Here is a 14,884-nt window from a genome sequence, read left to right on the forward strand (position 1 = left end):
ATTCGGTTTTTATGTTTGACACAACGTCCCAAATTCATTGGAATTGGCTTTGTGTAAAAGTTGGCTGCTGCAGTCATGAAAAGAATTTAAAATGAGATTCAATGTTGAATGTAGTCGATATTTTTAAGTAAATCTTCTCCACACAAATACAAACAATGTATTATCTTGTCTCCAACTACCATGAAAATTGAAATTATGGTGTGATCTGTTTCGTTTCAATGTCAAAAAATGTCTTTAGTGTCAGCTGTTTTTATAAAACTGGTGCAAATTAACAAATCAATGGACAGAATAGGAATGGCAACCCTAACATTTAAACAAGTTGTACATGAAAACATTTATGTATTTATTTTCTCATGAAACATGAAATAAAAAACATCAGATTGACATTTTATATTCTATGGCAGGATAGTGTTACACAGATGCAAATGGACAATACGAACAGTAATACGGAGACTATTGTAAATTAATTCTACTTGAGAGAGAAACAAAACCACTTGAATATTATTTAACAGAATGATTAAAAGTCAATTTGGTTTGAGCTTGTCAGTCAGACACTGTGCAATAAAAAGCATGGAGCTCCACATTTTTGTTTTATTTTAGTCAACCATAAAAATATTTGTTATTTTTCAAATTAAAAGACAACACACAGAATTTGGAATTACATGTTGTATATTGGACAGTGACACTCTAGCTTTTCAGTATTAGTACTTCGGTTGAGTACAGTTCAGTCCACTCACACTTCTTGTTTGAAGTCATGAATGTATTTCTTGTCCAAAGGCCTGCTGGACATGAGGGCCCGGTCTTGCCTGCTTCTGTGTGACGAGCAAGCCTCCAGCAGCAGCAATGGCTGCGAGTGTATATTGGTGTGTGTGTGTGTGTGTGTGTGTGTGTGTGTGTGTGTGTGTGTGTGTGTGTGTGCGCACGCGTGCGCTTTGCGTTCACATGCATCACAACTTGGGCTGATTGGCTAGCTTGGCCTTCAGGTTCTCTGCCAGCTTGTCCAGGAACTCGAAGGTGTTCAGGTAGTCACTGCGCGTCACACTGTAAGCAGAGGAAGATTTGTCGAAAAAACTGATCGGGTTTTTATTGACAAGCTATCAGGCCAATACGTACTTACGCAGGACAATAATTTCTACCATTAAAAAGGCGGACTATTACCCAACAATAGTGGAGCCAAACAGGAAAATTCAGAACTGGTTTTTGATTCATGAATCAACCAAATGCACTCCATGTCTCCTGCTCTGTGCTGTGTGTGCAAAAACAAAACAAAACAAAACCAAAAAATATATGTATACCTTGGATCTAAAGCTCCCCGCGCATACTCCACTTGAAACTACGCAGAGAAAGAAAATCTAAAGAAAATATTCATGTTGTTCAGCGTCTTTGTAGATGGGGCACATTTGTCGATTTGTTCCTGACAAAATATCCAGAATGTTCCTGATGATAGGGGTTGGTATCTCTGACTATCTAAACTATGAATATAGGCAATTAAAATCAGTTAGGATCACCCATTTTCTTATTTGGAGTCAAGAGTCAAGCTCATCCCTATCCCCCACCGATAGTGGCGGTCAAAAGCAGTTGTATTTTAGGTTCATTCTGAAATGACACCTGAAAGCTGATAACCCCTAACATCGTGTCAGTCGGGGGGGGGGGGGGTGTCCACACTTTTTCAGAATGTAAGTTACTTATAAAATGACCATGGCCAAATGACCCCATTCATTTATTTGGCATTGTTTTGAGTTAATACCATGAGCACTACCGACACTACCTTCGCGAGCTACCGATAGCTCGCGATCTACATAATGAGCACTGTTGGCATTAGACTATTTCTCTCTTTCTCTCTCCAGCTCCCTGTCAAAGGATTTTAAGTACCACATAATTGTGACAGTTTTTAACCTTGGCAACCCCTTGACGCAGATGGCCAAATCCTTGGTCATGAAGCCCGCCTCGATGGTCTCCACGCAAACAGCCTCGAGCGCTTCCGAGAACACGCGGAGCTCCATGTTGTTGTCCAGCTTCGCTCGATGGAGGAGGCCCCGCGTCCACGCAAAGATGGAAGCTGCGGGGAGCGGGATGCCACAATCATTCTCACACACAAACAGAACATCCACATTTGACTTATCGATAATGTTCACTACCGATGGGGTTTGTGGAGGTCTCTTTTCCCTGCTGGTGTTGCCTGTAATGGCGCGTCACTGTGCCGTGCGCCGCCTCCGACTCCACGGTCCGTCCGTCAGGACAGATCAGCACGCTGGTCATCATTCCCAGGGAGCCGTAGCCTAAAAGTGGGAAAAAGCTGATATTGCATGTTTTTGTTTCTCCAACCCATGACTACGGAGGCCTCGCTTGAACGCATGCAGTAATTTCCGGACTACAAGTCACTGATTTTTTTTCATAGTTTGGCCGTGAGTGCAATTTATACTCTGTAGCAATTTGTGTGTGAAATGCACAGATTACGTATATCATTTCACATACTGTATTATTTTCACATTTAACCACAAGAGGGTGCTCTAGGCCTGTGTTGATACTGTTCATTTGGCTGTAACTGATAAAAAACACAACAAAAAAAAACCTGAAGATGACTCTGACATAAGCGACGTAGAAGAAGAAGCACCGCATCTTTTACCTCCAGGGTTTGGGGAGTTCTTTAAAAGTGACACTGAGGATAAAGATTACATTGGATTTAGTGATTTGGAGTGACACCGATGGTTTGGTCGTTGTTTCGGTGTCATGTAACGTGATCATATCGTCATTGAAAATCATCAATCATTTGTGGATTTCCGCTCTTCGTGGCAGGGTTCAGTCCCCAAAACTGAAATGAAAAATGTAACTTTGAGAATGTGAAAATGAGTTCCCATGATATTCTGAATGAGCTGCACATTTTGAAGTTGGAATGGGAATGATGAAGAACATATTTGGGTGGAATGTCTCATTCATGCGAATGTTTTTTGTGGGTGGTGGTGAAAGAAAGCAATTGTAAAGTAAGTGTGGATTTTTGGGATGTGAGTCACATATATTTTGTCAATATTTGGAAGTTTGAATGATTTTAATTGTTTGAGACATTTGGATTGGGTACAATGTCAAAAAGTGAGGAGAATTTGCGGAACAAAACAGTTTGTGTGAATGCGTTGCAGCATTCACACAAAAATATGGCAAGGTTAACGTTTAGTAAAGCTTGTGTGTGATGAATGCGCCGCCCGGTAGAAATCTGCAGTACCTGTTAAATTTGTCAATTAGTCACAGCACCACCGAGTCGTGACCCAAAATGCTCCATACTAACAGATGTATTTGTGGAAGCAAACACACTGGTCATCATACCCTGGTGTAGTAGCTGGAACCTAAATACTGAAAAGCCATGTTGCTGCATTTCAGATTTGTTTTGCTGTTATATGGACCACAGGTCAATCGTACCAACCTTGAGCCACTGAGTCGGATTGTACATCTCCATCGTAGTTCTTGCAGGCCCAAATGAAGCCTCCATCTGACTTCATTGCCTGGGCCACCATGTCGTCAATCAGACGGTGCTCGTACCAAATACCTTTGGCCTCAAACTGAGCACGGTATTCCCTGTCGAGTAAGGATAAATAGGAGTGTGGGTGTGTATTTAAAAACCTATTTTCCCAGAGAAAATATTATAAACAATGAAACCATCAGCACCATCATCATAAATTGTATTCATTTTACATTCATTTCGATCAATGCTGCGCTTATGTGGTGATATCATCAAAAAAAAAGCAGAGAAAAACATTTCGCTTTCTTTAGAAACTTTTCTTTTATTGGATTTATCCAAGGTTTATCTACCAGCAGCTAAATACTCAATGAATCTTGGCGACAGGTGTCGCTTATCTGCGTCCGCGCATATATTGAGCAACAAAAAATGTTTACAAAACCACCATCGCTGTTAAATTAAAAATGACATTTGAAAAACAAATTAAGTAAAATAAAACAAATTTGAAATTAGACACTCATTTATTTTCCCAAGTCACATGTGACTCAGGAGCCACGGGTTGCCGACCGCTGTTTGAGATGCTCACTGAGCTGTTGTCTCATGAGATTTGCTGGTGATGGTTTTGATTTTGTGTGTTTGACTTGTAGTTTCCACTGTATACAAAGTACGATGAATGAGAAACGTGTGAGTGTGTGTGGTTGTAAATGTGCGCGCATACTTCTCATAGATCTCCTGGAAAATGTCCTTGAATCGTCCATCGTACTTCTTCAAAATGGTGTTCTTAGTGCTGAGGTACAGAGGCCAGCATTTCACCAGAGCCATTTGAAAGGAGCTGTGAGCAAAGTCCCTGATGGATTTGTCCGTATTGTACATCCCCAATGCCACGCCGCCAGTGCCTACACACAAATATGCAGTGTAGACAGTGTGCCCCGGATCTATTTTAGTCAAATTTTTCATCAACCCAAACATTTTCTTTACAATAATACGTTGGATGTGCCCGGACTTAGTATAAACACGGCATTCCGATGAATATTACGTTTGTGGAGTGAGTTAAGCAGCACAATCTACCCATTTTTAGCAATCTCGGGGGGCAGCCATTTTGCCAGTTTCTGTTGACTAAAACACCTGGTAGACTGTTAAAATTAGAAATGTGAAAAACAATCAAATAAAACACAAATATTATTAAGAACAATGGAGTGTTGCCTTGAGGTACAAGCGATCCAATTTCCACGTTTTTTTTCAGCTGTCATTTGGCTGTTTTATTACTTTGACTTGCGAGCACAGAGATACAAGCGCTGCATGGTAGCAATGTCAGAATTGGTTTTAAAATAAATGGCTTCAAGCTATTTATTGTCACTCAGTTTAATTTTATTACCAAACGAAACAAAAACCAAAACGACACGTTGCATATTTAAAACAGCCACTTAGTTGAGCCTTTAATCTGCTATGTTAAGGCTAATGCTAACATGGCCAATGACTGGTAATGATGTGGCTGTGTTATATAACCCTTTAAGCAGCAGATATTTGAAACCAAATGGTGCAGCAACACATGTAGACAGACAAGATACCAGTTCAGTCATATACTGTATTCTTTTTCCCCTGCAAAGAACGACTACATGGATAACACTGGAGTTCTCGGCAGGACATGCTCTGCCTCAGGACTCAGGTTGCTAATGCCTCATGACCAAACCCACAAAACAGGTTTGCCGTGACAGTCATTACCTGAGCGCTTTGAAACCATGATGTCATTTTCAGTTGACAACAAATGGCAAAATGGCTTCCCCCTGAGACGCAGGTGGATTTTTCTGCACATTATGAATCAGAATGCCGTGTTCAGACTCCTGGCTGTGCACAGAATATATGATTGTGATGAAAATTTTTGACTTGACTTCTCATTTAAAATGTAAAAGTGAAAAAAACCCCACCACTACCAAAAACAATTTGACCTCTGTTACTGCATAAAACTATAAACATGTCAATGATCAATTCCTAACTCATAACTCTTAACTCATTTGGGTTTTTTCTCTGACACTATCACAAAGTATGAGTGGTGTCAAACCCCAGTGCATACAGTACCTTCAAAATTGTGGACGACAAACTTGACCTGCTCTCCGCTCACAGGCGTGTAGATCATCTCCACTTTGCCCGGCCCGGGAACCACAAAGTCGGTGGCTTTGTACTGTGGGGAACATATGAATATATGTATATATATATATACATATATGAATATAAGATGGCGCCCGAGTAGGCAGCCTTCGGCAAGTGCTCTTCAAAAGCCCTGCTTTTTTGCTCTTTTTTTGTTGTTTTTGTCTTTTGTTTTGTCACATGTTGTTTGTTGTTTCATCGTGTGGACCTGATATGGACTGTTTTCAGCGTTTTTTTGGCCACGACATTCGTCAAAGGAGAAGTATCTGTGCTTGGTTGTTGCGCCTTCTCGGCAGCACGCCTGTACCAGCACAGATTTTGTTTGGGAGGAATGTCGGCGCCATTGACTGTTGGTGCTGGACAGACCTGGGGCGCTTGTGTTTTTTGCACCTGTAAAGGGGCAGCATTTGTCACAACCCCGTTTTGTTCAGTGGAGATGTCGGCGCTGTGGGACAGTCGGCATTGGTGCGGCTGGATGGATGGCTGCTGAAGTTGAGGATGAGGAGAGAGGAGCGTCGGCGCAGAGCGCCGATGCGTATTTGGAACCGAGAGTCGCCGCTTGGAATTGAAATGGATTTCCATGGGGCAGGAGAAGTGAATCAATCTCTTTTTTCGTCAATAGATGCTACAGCTTCTTGTTGACTTTGAAACTTAGCTTGTAGCCGACGTGTGCACATTTTGAGCATGACGTATCTGACCCACTGGTTAAAGGACACTTTGATTCTCTCCTCTTTCATCTCAAACTGCTTCAAACAACAAAGCGTGTGACGGAAAAGTGGTTAGGACTGCACGACTGTCCGTGTTTTATGTAATGTGTTGTGTTTATTATTTTACTTTATGTTAACTGTTTTGTTAAGCGCTTTGTTACAGCTGCCGCTGTTGTGAAAGCGCTATATAAATTAGCATGTATTGCATTGTAACATGTTGAAGGAATTGTCAATGCTTTAGATATCCACCACCCAAAGTTACATTTAAAGTAATGAACTGGGCCTGTGAAAGTCTTTTTGATGGAAGAGATACAGCAGAGCTTTTCATAGACATTGCGCATCTTTCCGCTGCATGACACTTCACCTAGTTGTAGTTGTTGCTCCGGGGCTAGAGTGCTGTTGACATTGGCCTGCGGAACAGAACATGATGGTCCAAAGGCCAGCTTATGAAATGTAATCTTTTTACTGTACATCTCCTGGCAACAGAGTCATGTCTGAAGTAACCACAAATTGGAGAGAGAGAGAGAGAGACAGGAAGCAGCTTGTTATGCAATAAGTGAAATTGAGTTCTTTTTTCCACCACAGTTCTACACACAGTCAATGTGGGAACAAATTTCAATCAAAGCAAGGCAGTTGAGGTGTTTTCGAATTCTGTCAGTAAATCATCCGTCCATCCATTTTCTAATCCGCGTACCCTCACAAGGGTATTTATTCCATTAAAAATAATATTTGAAAAAAGAATAATTTACTCATTTACTCCAAGCCATTTTCAGGCCCTCCTTCACCCTACCATGTGAAAAAAAATGACAAGAATAAATATATGCCTGGTTCTGCATGTCTGGATTATTAAAAGACAAAAGTATTTGTCATTTGCTGTGAATGAGTTAATAATCATTATTACCCCCTAAATCGATGAAGGGAAATTAGTAAAATGACAATCTATACTATCCAAAAATAAAATAAAATCTAAGACTTAGATAGCTGGCATCAGGTCGTACCGCTAAAATCATCACTTTTCAGGACACCCTAAAAACATGTTTGTTGAACCATCAAAGAGCACAAGCCATTTTCAACACTGTAGATTGGCAAAAAAATCGTACAAAATAACACTCACACATGTGGACTGATCGGCAATACCGGTAGATGAAAAAAAGAAATTTAACATACTGTCATGAAGGAGGTTTCGGCCCAACACCGGCGATTTATTTTTGCAATTATTTATTACAATTCTAGATTCATGAAAGCAAAAGTAGGGCCGATCTGTTCTTGGCGCGACTCTCTTTACCGGAGTACGCATTTTGAAGGAGAGTATTTTGGCGGTCACACAATAGAATTACAAGTTTAAGATCGCTTTATGTTCCTAGTTTAACTGTGATGTAGATTCTGCACACAAAAAGGCAGAAAACAAAACAATTAAGCCATTCATTCCTCTTCTAAATCACCCCTCCTTATTTGGGTCACGGTTGATTTGACGCCTATCCCAGCTGACGTTGGGCAAGAGGCAGGTTGAAGGAGCGCGCAGCCCTGGGCAGCCAGTTTGGGAGCGTTCATCCTCAGTCCACCCTCGCCCATCATCACCCCACCAAGGTCAACAACTAACATTTAGAAGCATCAAAACGTCTTTGTCCAGGCAAGAATACACTAGACCCATATGTAGCAAACATCGAAAATTACGGTCCGTGACTCCCACCCACAACCCCTTCAACAAACAATTGCAAGGGGCAATATTTGCAAGGGGCCTCTTTGAGAAGGTATGTGGACATCGACTGACGGAATCTTGCTTCTGTTTTAACAGATTGCTCCAAAACTTATTGCTCTACCTGAAAATGAATGCCAGTTTCATTTTCCTTTGCAAAAAAACAAAACAAAACATAAATTGAGCCTAATACTAAAAAAATGTATGATTTAAGCTGGTATCTCACTCAGTGGCGAATGTTCGCAGACAAATTTTGTTTATTGCAATCTGTTTGAAGAAAGCAGCCTCTTATTTGGAGAACTTGATAGGTGGCTGTTTTCTTCTTTCAGTTTTCACAAAGTGATGTTATATGAGTCTCCCATTTCTTGAGAGAGTGAGAAGAGATGCTCGGAATACCTTAAAAAGTGTGTTTTAATATGGTCATGTGCTTTATTAATAAGTGCTAAAGGTGTGGGAGGAGGAAGACTGTTAAAAAATATATATACGGTTCATCCATATTCTGGATTTACACTTATTGCGGGTGCTTCTGGATCTCTGTTTGAAAACTCTTTTTCAAAAAAACGTAATCAGTCGTGACAGCCCAACTCAATGCTGCGATCCAACAGACAGTTACCTGATCTCCATGGGCGTGCCTGCCAATGATGATGGGCTTGACCCAGCCGGGAACCAGGCGGGGGATGTTGCGGCAGATGATGGCTTCCCTGAAGACGGTGCCACCCAGTATGTTCCGAATGGTCCCGTTGGGCGAGCGCCACATCTGCTTCAGTTTGAACTCATCCACCCGCTTCTCATCTGGCGTGATGGTGGCACACTTGATGCCCACGCTGTAGCGCCGCACCGCCTCAGCTGCCTCCACCGTCACACGGTCGTCCGTAGCGTCACGGTTCTCCATTCCGAGGTCATAACTGGGCAGGTGACGAGAGAAACGCTTTTAGTCACTTGACATGAGAATGATCGTGTAAAAATGGTGACATTTGGTTTATTTGTATTTGTGAAAACTTTTTACGATGTTCCTCAAATCGCATAGAGTTGCAAAAAGCACCACTTTTGAACCCCCCCCCCCCACCATGCTTCGATCAATCGGCCATCGGAATACACGATCAGCATGTCGATCAATTCCTTTTATTGCTGCTTAAAAAAAACATACAAGAAAAAAACACCTGCAAATCATACATTGCAGCCTGTAGCCAACTAGAGATCAGCCTGTGTAGCATCCCCTCCCCCTTTTCTTGCATTTTACAGACCAAACAAGTAAACTGAGTCAAAATGTTTGTACATTTTCTGTACTGTCAATTTGAAACAATGTCTTGGTTTTTTTTTTTTTAGAATAAAGGGATGAAAATGTGGACAGAATTTTTCTTTTAATCTGTTTTAATTAGTATGGCAGAAGCCAGGTGATTAGTTGTCTGTGTAAAAGCACAATAGCTGTGATAGATTTAGAAAAGGAGGACAGTTAAGAACATAAAGCCAAAGGAATTTGAGTACAATAGCCTACGCTTCTACTGGCATCGAATTCACCTAATTTCTCTGCTAATTATACCTCATGCAAGACCTGAAATACTGCATGCACAAAAGGAATTAACCCGCAACCTGACTCGCTTTGCTTGCACGTCCAGGTTTTGTTTGAAAACAGCCGTGACCTTTCCCCTACTTTCTCCATCCTGAGCCATTGTGATGTGATGCTGATTATTTGACATTTGACATAAAAGTGAGAAGGAACATTTCAGCATCCAAGATCAGGTTTGACATGTACATTGCCTTTGTGCAATGGATTGCAAAGGAAAGTGGAATACATCACCTCGACATTCTTTAGACATGCAATGTCAGATGGATTGCAAAGTCATCCAGGAATGTGCATATGTGACACTGTGAGCTTTTTTTCACAACCGTATTGACAATTCCTGCAATCATTAAATATGGCTAGTAAAAACATAAACAGTATCAGCCCTCTCGAAGATGTGTTTTGACAAGAGTAAGTTTGGGTAATAATTGAACAAAAGTGTGTGAGCAAAGGCTAAAGAAAATAGTTTTATGACACCAAAGGGGAAATGGCGATGCAAAATCAGCAAGACAAAAGTTGCTCGAAATTGGCAGCCAAAGCACAGTCTGACAATGTTATACACCCTTAAAGTAAGCCATATACTGCGAATATGTGTGCGTGTGTGTCTATCTCTCTCTATCTATAGATATACTGTATATGTTTTTGGAATGTGGGAGAAACCGGAGTACCGGGGGAAAACCCACGCAGGCACGGGGAAAACATGTAAACTTCACACAGGAAGACCGGAGTTGGAATTGAACCCTGGACCTTAGTACTATGAGGCCAGGGCGCTAACCAGTCGACCACCGTGCCGCAAAACATGCGAACTCCACACAGGAAAGCCGAAGCCGGGTTCTAAACTTTGCATTTCTAAATTGTGAGGGCGACGTGCTAACCAGTTGACTACCGTGCCGCCCCCTTGAAAAGGCCTTCACATGAAAATGACCAGTAGCACTAAAATCTTTGTCCAGCATTTTTTTAAATGTGTGTGTGTGTATTTATGTGTGTATGCAATGTTGAAATGTCACTGCTAAGGAAATAATTTTGAGTGATTTATTATTTGGGACAACAATATTAAACACATGTAAAGTAAAATACTCCAGTGTGCAGTCACACTGTAATGTTCTTGATTGCATTTTAAAATTAGGAAAATTAAAAGAAATTACTCAGAAAGTGAATTTCTATAGGTTGGCAACTCTGTGAATGTGATACGTTCCAAAATTTGATGTTGGTGTTATTACCTGTGCAAGTCAAGTTCCAAGTAGGGGAAGATGAGTTTCTGCTTAATAAGCTCCCAGATGACCCGGGTCATTTCATCACCCTGCATCTCCACCACAGACCCGGCTTTGATTTTGGCAGCCATTGTTTATCCTGTAAACGCACATGTGATACAAATGTTGAAACCTGTGAACTCATGTGTAAAGGCTTTCATACTGAAACGCAGCATTCAGCCAAATCTAGAAAATGTTGCATGCACAAAAAACATCCATATTTATTTATCTGTGCGCGTGGATGAATCCAAGAGCATTCCTTTCCTCCATCTCAATCGCTGCAGAATTGCTGGAGTACCAGATTCCTCCCTCGCCATGCCCCCAAATGAAAATGCAAACGAGTATAAACACGTTCTACTGGTGGGAATTCAGGACTCTGCAAGAATAGATACGGTAATCAGATTATCTAATCATGGGTCACAAAATGACAACCGAGGAACTTCAGAAAATGTGAGCTGGAGACGCTTGCAAATGAAGTTGAAGCCCACAAAACTATTACCATATTTTTGACACACTGTCTTGTCCTGTCTGGAGTCAACAACAAACCCTGTTACGAAAACCTGTTGTCTGTCACTAATAGTGGCTGAATGCACATTTTGAAGTGTCATTCTCATTGGACAGAGTGGGCATAGATTCCAAGAAAGGGCTGTCTGCACCCCCAATATCCTGCCAGGTCACTGAAAATATTTCAGGGCACATCTGCTACCTATACTGCCCATAAGGGATGAATGTGGATGTTCAAGAGTTCAAATGTAATATTGTTAAAATGCGGTAAAGTATCCGATGGCAAGTTGTCTCCCATTTATTCTCCACACCAAAACTGACTGTTTATGCAGCAAGTGAGTGTTTTTCATCTTTTCACATCAATTATCCCTTTGAACTCAGAAACATGTCAACCCCCCCTTAAAGGTAAAGGTTCCTGGTGAATGTCTCTCCCTTGTGGGTCACCACAATATTATTCTTTACATATGTAGTTACAACAAATTATTTGTGTCAGAGTATCAAGGGGTCGAAGGCTGCATTCAGACTACTGGCACACTGTGTCTAATTCAAATCAGTGTCCAAATCAGATTTGGCCCTGTTCAGACTGGGACACGTCATTGACCCATCTGACAGGTTGACAGGTCTGACAGGTCTGACTTCGGAACGGAGGCATCTTCTTTGTTATTTTATGTTAACTGCTCTATAAAACGCTTTATAACAGCTACAGCTGTTGTAAAAGCACTATATAAATAAAGATGTATTGTATTGTATTGTTCTGTCAGAAATAGTACAAGCGGCAATATACTAACTACTTTTATAAATGCACTTGTTTATATACAGACTCTGTGCTTGTATGGCGCTATATCTCCACAGACTGATAAGGCAATGTGTTTCCTCCTCTGTCCAGGGACTGCTGTTTTCAATTTCTTCTGTGTGCTCCACTGTTTACTGCGGTGCGCCTCGACTGACACACTTTGCTCTAGCAAATTGAGTCTTGTAGTGAAGTCACCAGAGAGTGGCCAGAGAGTGACAAGGGATGGAGGCCCATCCCTCTGGCCACCACGTAGCTCCGCCCTTGGTTGCAACACAAACGGATTAGGACGCAGCCACAGTTAAATCGAAGTGACATTGGGAGGGGCGGAACCTTCGTGAATGAATTCATTCATACTGTAGTGCAAGAGTGGCTCGCTTGTGACTCAGCATCTATCCCCGGCTTGGATAATTAAGTTAAAAAAATAGACAAAACTGCTGAAGAAGTTTTCATATGTTACCACAAGGGTTAATTAAACTTCATCCAGACTAATACATTTTCAAACTAAAAGCTAACCCAATGTGTTCTTTGAATGAGATTTGTCAAAATCTGTTCCCAATAACTTTTCCTCACTCGTAGAAGCTTTTCAATGATGACTGGTTAATTTCTTTCCCGAGCATTATCTAATATACTGTAATTGGAATACTCAAAACAGGAAGTCCAGTCCAATCAGAAAAGAGCAGTCTGATCGCAGGAAAAAATAAACATCAAAACATCAAAATACGACAAGAACCTTCACCTACACGATAGATCAATTTAGAAATACATCTTTATATTGTCTTGAGCTGTCCATGCTCGTACAAGAATGAAATAGCCACATTAGCTTCACTTGGTATGCTTGACGCTTGAAGAACAGAAGCGAACAATGAAAGTGACAATACCGTCCTTCCTGCTGCTTGACAGTCTACCACGAAGACGGAAGGGAAAATGCTGCATAATCGTACCTTATTTTGCAGGTAAAAGGGGATGAAGGTAGCGGTGTGATGCCCACAATTTTGCCGAGCTGGCGGTCCTTGCGACAGTTTGGAGGAAGGAGAGTCAAACAGACGAAGTCAGCTTGCTTGACAAGACATCAACCAATTAGAGAAGAGGAAAAAACATTAAGAGCCAATCAGAGGCGACCGTACGACGGAGTGGGCGTGTCGTATTTCACGTTTTAAAATTAGTGTACTGTACTGTACTGTAGGGGTGAATATCAGTCGATATACATACGAATAAATGCACATACACGCGCACACACACAAAACAACTTGTGTAATTATAAAGGTTTCGGAAAATGATGGAATTATGGATAATTTACGTTTTTATTACCGATCCGAAATCGTGTTTTCATTTGCCAAAACACCATTTTACATGTCAAATACAGTTACAACACAATTATTTTTTAATACATAATTTCATGAATAAAAATGTCCATATGCTGTATTTATCTTTTCAACCACTAGATGTCGGTAACTCACCGTGCAATTGATTCAACATTTTTCCTCTTACTTTCATTCAACTAGGCGGACTTTGAGAGAGAGGCAAGAAAGCGGCAGGTGTCTCGGTGTAATATCCAATACTACTTGTATAAAGGTCACTATTCATCACTATTTTCAAACACTTGTTTCATCAAAGATAGTGTAACCTCAAACGCGCTCATCTTGTAATAGGCTACGGCTGCGTAATACAAAATATTATTTATTAAATCATGTGGAGCAAAGTATGTGGACATAATCCTTTTTCCCACACCACGCGTAGGGTCAAATTGTCCTGAATTTGCGTTCGTTTATACTGGAAAGTAGGGGAAAAGGGCTATTATTTTGTTATTTCTATGTATTTGTTCATTTGTAACACAAAGCAACCAAGATGAGAAAATGAACTGGCAGTTCTTTGTTGTCTCCCACCTCTACTTTGAAAGAGGACCACATCATCAGGACCTTACAGGCGTCATGTGACTCGGCATCTGTTTTCTCTTGATAACCAAGAGAGGGAGAAGGAGGGAGACGGAGAGGGGAGCCAAAGGAGAAAGGGGAGAGAGGGAGAGAAAGAGAAGAGAGAGAGAGAGAGAGAGAGAGAGAGAAAGAGAGAGAGAGAGAGAGAGAGAGAAAACGAGGGGGAAGGGGATAAGGAGGAGCTTGTCGCTATAAGATTCACTCACACATCATCAGCTCCACAAAGTCGCATGGAGTCCATCCATCTATTGTTTGTTGCGTCTCTTCTGCTTTGTTTTTGCATGTAAAAACACGCTCACCTTTGCGCCCCGCTCAACTGGAAGGTGCGCATTCACTAACCCCTCACGCTTACCCTCCAGCTCGCTCTCTGTCTTGGGCTCGATTATGGTCACAGCCCCTGCGGTGTCAAGGTGGAGCCGCCACGCGTTTCTCGGATCGGTGCGCTCCTGCAGGGGCTGGGATGCGCACCGGGCACCTCCCGCTTCCTGCCGAACTTCGGGTCTGAGCAGCGGGAGGAGGAGTGCAGCGGCGCCCCGGGGCGCCGAGTTAGAAGGACCCAGTCGACCCGGAGCAGGATGCCGGTGATGAGAGGGCTACTGGCCCCGCAGAACACCTTCCTGGACACGATTGCAACACGATTCGATGGCACCCGTGAGTATTGATGATATTCTCTGAATATAAGTTAGGTAGTTGGTGTGTTTTCTCCTATTGCTCCATACAGAAAAATGCCACAGTACCTTAAATATTATGAATGCACACTGGTCCATCCATTCATGAGTGGCTGGCAGAATTATTATAAATACTGCAGTGGTAGGCTACTCTGACAAAGAAACATGCATTTTACGGTTT

At 41.7% G+C, this 14,884-nt stretch overlaps 2 protein-coding genes across 2 annotated transcripts in view; one reads left to right on the plus strand and one right to left on the minus strand.

Moving 5' to 3' along the window:
- Positions 1–319: 319 nt before the first annotated feature.
- idh1 (isocitrate dehydrogenase (NADP(+)) 1) lies at positions 320–13,177 on the minus strand. The gene is made up of 9 exons (XM_086123891.1): positions 13,046–13,177; positions 10,778–10,907; positions 8,610–8,901; positions 5,525–5,627; positions 4,167–4,344; positions 3,416–3,567; positions 2,139–2,279; positions 1,897–2,059; positions 320–1,041 (listed from the first exon to the last, which is right to left on the minus strand). Exons 2-9 carry the CDS (start codon positions 10,897–10,899, stop codon positions 948–950), a joined length of 1,245 nt encoding a protein of 414 aa, XP_085980017.1. The 5' UTR covers positions 10,900–10,907; positions 13,046–13,177; the 3' UTR covers positions 320–947.
- A 1,098-nt stretch (positions 13,178–14,275) lies between these two features.
- Positions 14,276–14,884, plus strand: part of kcnh3 (potassium voltage-gated channel, subfamily H (eag-related), member 3) — a 120,701-nt gene continuing 120,092 nt past the window's right edge. The window contains exon 1 of the mRNA XM_086123282.1: positions 14,276–14,686. Coding sequence (XP_085979408.1) covers positions 14,611–14,686 — 76 coding nt within the window. The 5' untranslated portion in view covers positions 14,276–14,610. The remainder of the gene's footprint in view (positions 14,687–14,884) is intronic.

The sequence above is a fragment of the Hippocampus guttulatus genome, chromosome 11 (genome assembly GCF_054856545.1).
Source record: "Hippocampus guttulatus isolate MCC_2025c chromosome 11, RoL_Hgut_1.0, whole genome shotgun sequence".
In the NCBI taxonomy this organism is placed as follows: domain Eukaryota; kingdom Metazoa; phylum Chordata; class Actinopteri; order Syngnathiformes; family Syngnathidae; genus Hippocampus; species Hippocampus guttulatus.